Genomic DNA, 7177 nt, shown 5'->3' on the forward strand with positions numbered 1-7177 from the left:
TGAAAGAGCTCTGTCACAGGACAGCATAGCACAGGCTCCAAAGTCAGACTGCCCGGGTTCAAATCTTAGTTTAAGCAATTCCTGGCTTTGTGACCATAGGAGAGGCACTAATCATTGAAATCTGCAATCTCTCCCGAAGAGATGGCATGATTATAATGCAGTGTGAATGTGAAGAATAAAATGAGAGAATCCACCTAAAATACTTATTATACAGTCCAGCATATATTAAGCACAAGACAGAATGAATGTTAACTGATGCTGTTGTTGCTATTATTACTATCATTTCCCATCTGCTCCTGGCTCTGCATTTCTGAGCCTGATTGGAGAGTTTGATAGATTGGATGATTGGCCCCAATTCTTCACCCTTCTCTGTACCCAAACCTTTGCCATAGACTCATCATGGGTGGACTGTTTCCCTATTCCTTAACATGGACCTTGGATTCAGTCATATGTCTTGCTTTGACCACTGGTATGTGTGAGAAGTGACAGCATGCCAGTTTGGAACTCAGAACTAAAGAGGCTTCATGACCCTCTGACATCAGCTAGCCTGGTAGTCCAAGGTGTAGTTAAAATATGTGGAGCACGCTCAGACCTGTAGATCTATGGTGCGATAGAGACATACCAGCCTGAATCAAAGCCCTTCTAGTTGCCCTGCAGGGCCACGAGGGAAGTAAAGGCTTACAGATGTATGTTACTGAAATGTTGTCATTACTTATATGCAACAGAAGCTAACTGATCCAAGGAGTGCATTAAAGAGTTATCTATCCCCAACGCATTTCTTCTTTCCCAAAGAAAAAGACATTAGCTCAGTGTCTATGTCTGAAGCAAGAGTGGAATGATTAAGTGTGAAGAAACAAATGCTTCAATAAAGCCAGGATCCTTGGACCAGGGGGGCCTCCTGTAAACTCTAACTATGCCTTCGTGGCTTTTGAGTGGGAGAAGGCACACATTATTAATATCAAAATGATTTTAAAATGGCTAACATGTATTCAACGTTTATCATAGGTGTGGTGCTAGGCATTTTATATCTATTGTCTTTTTTTGTCCTCACAAGAGCACCAGGAAGCAGGCACTACTAATTTTACTAATTTTACACATGAGGAAACTCAAGCACACTGAGGACAAGTAAGTTGCCTACATTCACCCACGGTGAGAGTAGTGAGGGCAGGATTCGAGCTCAGGAAGCCTCACTGCATGGCATGAGACGATGATGATGGTGAGGACAGCTGACGATAAGCACAAGAGGGGGTGTTTTCCCCCCTCTCTGTAATCACTTCACTGCTTTAATCACATTGTGCACATTACTGTATTCAATCCTTAGAACCCTACACATTAGGTATTATTATTAATGGTGCGCTACTTGGAGCACATGGTGGTAGAGTTGCATGTGAACTCAGGCAAATCTAGTTAACCATTATATTATGGTAACAGCGATGATCATGTTGCCTGCCTCTGTATGAAAGAGCAGAATCACGTTCTTCTCCTTTTATCTGGAAATTTATAAGCTTCTCTAAGTTCAAAGGCAAATATGCATTCCCAGTGGACTTTCCAGTGTATAAAATGTGATAAATGACTTTTAATTTGTACTACAGTCTCTCCGATTCCACTGAACTTTCACTCTTACAAGCACAAGAAGTATAGTTTCTTATTTGTTGCTTGGATGTTGACTTGTTTTTAGTTTTGCTTTTCTGATTTCATATTTTTAGGTTCAACTTTATTAGGTTACAAACTCAGAAGAATCCTAACAGTAATTAAAAATAATGTAAAAGAGAATATTAATCATGGTGAGTTTTAAGAACTATCAATAGGACATGACCACTTAAAGTATGAAAACAAACTGTCACCCAGATCTGTTCACACATACATTCCCTGCGTCTGGCAGGAAAGCCTCAGTGGTCTCAAGCCTTCAGACACTTTCTCCATCCAATCCCCAGGCACAACGATGACATCTCTAAATATCTTCTCATTGATGTGCAAACATCACCCCTACCTACCTTAAAAGCAGCACCTCCGTGGATGATGGATTTGATAAAAATCCCCAAGTCTGTTCCAGTTTCTCGAGATTTGTTCCCCTTCAAGCTCACCCCAAGACCAGCAGAACCAGAATCATTCAGGGGGATCTCGAAGGTGAGTTGCTCAGTTGTTTCCAGGGAGAGTGCGTAGCAGTCAGGTTCTCCTTTCTGTTGGAAATACACATGAAAGGAGTAAAGGAGGAGAAAGCAGATTAATATTTATACACTCAGATGGCCAAACACAGATGCAACTGGCAAGATGGGATGACTGGACCTCTAATAGCTGTAATTCTGCTCCGGGTGGGCAAAGGCTGGTCTCTCTCTGCAGGGGCCACCATCACATTGATGGAATGGAAGGGAGAGGTTCCTGGGAATAATATTTGATGATGGTCAACAGAGCGGATTCTTTGGCAAGGCTCTCCTACCATTTGAAACATTCGAAAAGTATTTGAAAATTCAGCAGGATATTCTCAATAATTAAAGAGACTGGACGTTACTTAGGGAATCTTAGGTACCAGAAAAGACCTTAGAGACAATGTGATCTCAACACCTTTATTTTACAGATGAAGAAACAGGAGCTCAGTGTAGAAACGTTCTAAAATTTTCGGGAATATTTGGCTTCTATAATTTAAAACATATCGTTTACCGTGGAAGCAAGGCTATTGATAAAGACTGTCAATAGGATACCGAACACTGAAAAAATAAACTGTTGATTTTAAAGTTAGAGATGTGATTTTTAACAGCTATCACTGAATTAAATTTCACTTTGTCAAAACTCATGCCTTAAGCTTGCTCCTTTGGATAGTATAACTCACTGGCAATTGGTTTTTGAACCTAAACAAAAATGGTAATGCACAACAAATATTCATGTCATTGTTGACAAATGACACTTAGCCATAAGCCTAGCTGTTCTAAAAAAATTACAGAGTATGGTAGCAAAAGGCATAATTAGGGTTCAGGTCTCCAGGGAGAAGCATGTGGTTAATCATATCCGGTCCCTAGTGTTTTCAAATATACAGAAGTGGGGATAGAAAAGTGCTGTCCACATGATAAAGTGTATAGGTGCCCCTCCTGCATCCTTCCCGAGCTTGCAGAAATGTGAAACTCTGCCCCAGTGTTTAACTGAAAAATTTGAAAATGAGATAGCCCTGGAAACCACCAACTCATTCCAGGTCGGTAGTTCCTTCTGCTCTATAATTATGTCTAGAGACTCTCATCTTAAGGTCACTGTGAGGGACACTTATGTAAAATTATGTATTTTAAAAATTATCGTGAATGTCTGAATGTCAGTCACAAAATAACAACTATAAAATCAGAAGTAGCAAAGAACCCACAATTAAAACAGGATTAAGAGGTCTGATCATAGCCAGATCCACTGACATGGCATCTTCGACTCCTCCCAAAGTAGAGAAAGTCCATGTCTAGCCTTAGAGAAATAGTTCCTTCATTTAATTTCACTGTAAGTGAAGTTAGCTGTAAAGATTTTGACAAGGGGTAGTTTCAAAGAAATTAAACTTTACTGCTTAATTTAATAAATCTATTACAGGTTAGCTCTTTTAACTAACTCATTATATTACTACCTAAGAAACAAATCCCGTTATTTGATACAAAGCAGCTCAGGCTTTCTTTAACCTCAGCACAGGTGACATTTGGGGCCTGATAATTCCTTATGGGGGATGTCCTATGCATTGAAAGATATTTAGCAGAATCCCTGGCTACTACCCACTAGATGCCAGTAGTATCTCCTTTCCCAGTTGTGACAACCAAAACTGCCCTTAGACATTGCCACATGTCCCCAGGGGTCAAAATCACCTTTAGGTGAACACCACTGCCCTGAACCAACAATTGTCAAATGCAGTCCAGTTCAAGGCAACCAGGGTCTAGAGAGGCAATGTGGACTGCAGTGAGTGCTGCCTGATGATAGGTTCCTAAGTACCAGGAAGGGGTGGCAGTAAAAGTCCCTGCAATCAACTGGGTCTCGTGCTCAAAGGCTCACGACAGAGCACTGAGCTGGTCAGAATGAACTCCTAAGGAAGTCTGCTATGTATTGTATTAGCTACGTCTCTGGTTATACGGCAGCTAAGTTTTCAGAGGCAGAAATGCAAACTTTGAGGGACGAACAGAGTATGAAAAGTGAAAAATACTGAATTACTTGGTGTGTGTGTGTATGTATATATATACATATATATATATAAAATACTGCTTTTTACTTATATTAGAACACAGAAGAAAGATGCAGTCTACCAAGTGGTGTTTGCTAAATTAGTTATGCATACATATATATATATATAATATATATGCTGTTTTTGTACTTTTTAATTAAGAATCACAGAATTATATAAAACAGTGGTGAAACAGACTTTTAATCATGTGAGAATATGACAGTATTAGGCATAAAAGCTTACGTATACAGTACATTTCAATATGTAACATACACTCTATACTCATATTCAGACACCTACTCATCTACCTATTACCTGCCTGCCTTCCACCCCCGTCCCATCTATCTGCATAGGAAAAAACTTGGTTATCTACTGCCACTGCAATATGGACTGTTATTTTTTTCTTTATAATTTGTTTTCCAACACTTCTCAATTATAAAAGAATAAATGTTTTTAAAAGGAATTTATGAAGATATAAGAACCATTTGCTATATTATTGCACTGCCAAGTAGAGAGATGGTAAACACATCTCTATAATGACACGCATGTACGCATTTACACACACATGCACGTAGATATACACATACGTCTAATATAATCAATACTAGATATTTATACACCCTACAGTAGTATTTATATTATACATATTTTTTAACACTACACACAATACATAATATGTATATATGCTCTATAAATATAGGTGTATGTGTGTGTATACTAACTCCTCTTAGAGTCACCAATGACCCTCATGTTGGTAAATTCGAGGGTCAATCCTTGGCTTTCATCTTACTTGGTCTACAGTAGCATGAGACCCAAATTATCAAGCCCTACTTTCTGAAACACTTTCTTCTCTTGGTTCCAGGACACCACTTTTCAGCGTTCATCTCCTACTTCACTGTCTACTCCTTTTCCAATCCCTTTTGCAGACTCTTCCTAATCTCACCAATCCCTAAATACTAGTGTCCTAAGAATCAATCATGTGACCTTTTCTCTTCTCTCCCAACCTCACTTTCAAAGTTACCTCATCTAACTTCTGCCCCCAATCCTTTGCGTCACCTCCTCCCTCTGCTTTGAATATTCCTCCCTTACATTCCTGCAGACCTTCTTCCCTTATTGCCTTCTATTCTGTGTTCAAATGTCAATGTATCAGTGAGGTCTTCCCTGATCATTCAGTTTAAAATTGTTTTAAGGTTCTCCCAATACTACCCTACCCATGTCCATTATCCCGATTTGCTTTTTCTCCATTTATCACATATTTTTCTAGCATTTATCACATACTATGTACTTGCTTGCGTACTTTTTTTTCATAGTGTCTGTTGAATGCAGAAACTTTTATATTGCCCTGTTTTTTTTCCATCAATGTATCACTGATGCTTAAAACAGTGCGAGACTCAAAAATAGGCCCTGGATAGGCCCTAGGTTCCTGCTATTCTGGATTTCATTACTTTAAATGTTTACATAAATTAGTTTTTACATTAAAAATAATTGTAAAGAGCATACAGTATCACAGTTATAAGAAACCTTAAAAGTAACCTTGTCTAATTTCCATTGTCATACCACACTTCCTCCTCCTAGGAGAGATGATAACCCAGCTCAGCTTCAGCATCATATTCTCAATGAAGGCACCATAGCTACCAATCTGTGACAAATCTGTGTCATAGCTACCAATCTGTGACAAATGTTGGACTGTTCATGATTTAAAATTGCATCATGTACCTCAAATCATAAGTGAACATTGCAAACAACAATACTCATGGTACATTTCATCAAGTTTGGGAAGCCCTGTGATCAAGTACCCAAAGCCACATTTTATCTACCTGCCTTCCTGTCTAGGCATCCATGCATATACACATGTATGCACATACACAGATATAAATAGAAGTTTCATGAGACAATACTTACCGAGAGGGCAACACATTCTAATGTTTTCTATTCTATTTCATTATTTTTAAAAATTTGTCACGACCCACATTAATTTCATAGTCCAATAATGAACCACAGTTTTCAATCTGGAAAACACTGCAATGATACATAAAGGCATTGTTTTTATTAAATAAAAAAAACGAAATGGAATGCAAAACCAAATGGTGAGTAAAATGTTAACTGCCTTTTCTTTCCTAATTTTCATAAGCCATTTTAATGCTTTATCTTACCTATCCCCTAGCCCTTAACTAACCCTTTATTCTCATTTACACAAACTTCCTTCAAGTTCCTACAGATGTTGTTCTGTTATCATCCTAATTATATATCTCTCTGCTTCTCCTTTCCATTCAGTTATTTCTTTTTCTATTTCTCCATTCTCTCAGTTTGTTCCCTGAAATACTATTTCACTTTCTAAGCATAGTGAATAATCTCTCACAGTTGGAATTCGGATATGAGACTGGCCCATTCTGGCTTGAGTGAAAAGAGTCAATCAACAAATTTCTACTAACAAACCAGTCATTCAACAAATTGTTATCAAGCATCTACTATGTATCAACACTGCAATGTGAAATGGCCAGTCTACACAGAACATAATTGGTAAAAAGGTTGTTGAACAACATGGCAGGGCCTTTCTGTTTCACTCACAGTATTATCTGACATGAAGAAATAGAGTTTAACAATAGAAGAGAGGAAACAGAGGAATCTACATAGTAGGAGCTTGACAGATATACAACCATTTTTATCAAACAAATATCAAAAGTAATTATTTGGTGTGAGGGGAGGAAAGAGAGGCAGGAAGATGGATGACTAAGGAGCCATCCATATTGTTAGCTTAAGAGTGTTCCAAATGAGGCTATCTCTGGAATAACAAATGTCCCTGTATTGCAAAGCAGTGTTGTTTCACGCATGCAAGTGGTAATAACCCAGTCTTTCAAAGCCTGGGGGAATCTCCAGTCCACAGGCCAATGTTCAATTTCCCAGAAGCCCAGGTCAGACCTGAAAGCATCCATGCTGAGCCTTTTATGGCCCTCATTTCATTAAATGCTGTGCTCTTGGCTCAGCACGAGCAAGTTCTGGATG

At 38.6% G+C, this 7177-nt stretch overlaps 1 protein-coding gene across 1 annotated transcript in view; it reads right to left on the reverse strand.

The window, feature by feature from the left end:
- Window positions 1-7177, reverse strand: part of PARD3B (par-3 family cell polarity regulator beta) — a 1036702-nt gene that overhangs the window by 452476 nt on the left and 577049 nt on the right. The window contains exon 11 of the mRNA XM_027123437.1: window positions 1995-2180. Within this exon, the coding sequence (XP_026979238.1) occupies window positions 1995-2180 (186 nt within the window). The remainder of the gene's footprint in view (window positions 1-1994; window positions 2181-7177) is intronic.

Source organism: Aethalodelphis obliquidens, unplaced genomic scaffold (genome assembly GCF_003676395.1).
Source record: "Aethalodelphis obliquidens isolate GAN/ISIS:26980383/991018 unplaced genomic scaffold, ASM367639v1 scaffold2, whole genome shotgun sequence".
Classification (NCBI taxonomy): Eukaryota; Metazoa; Chordata; class Mammalia; order Artiodactyla; family Delphinidae; genus Aethalodelphis; species Aethalodelphis obliquidens.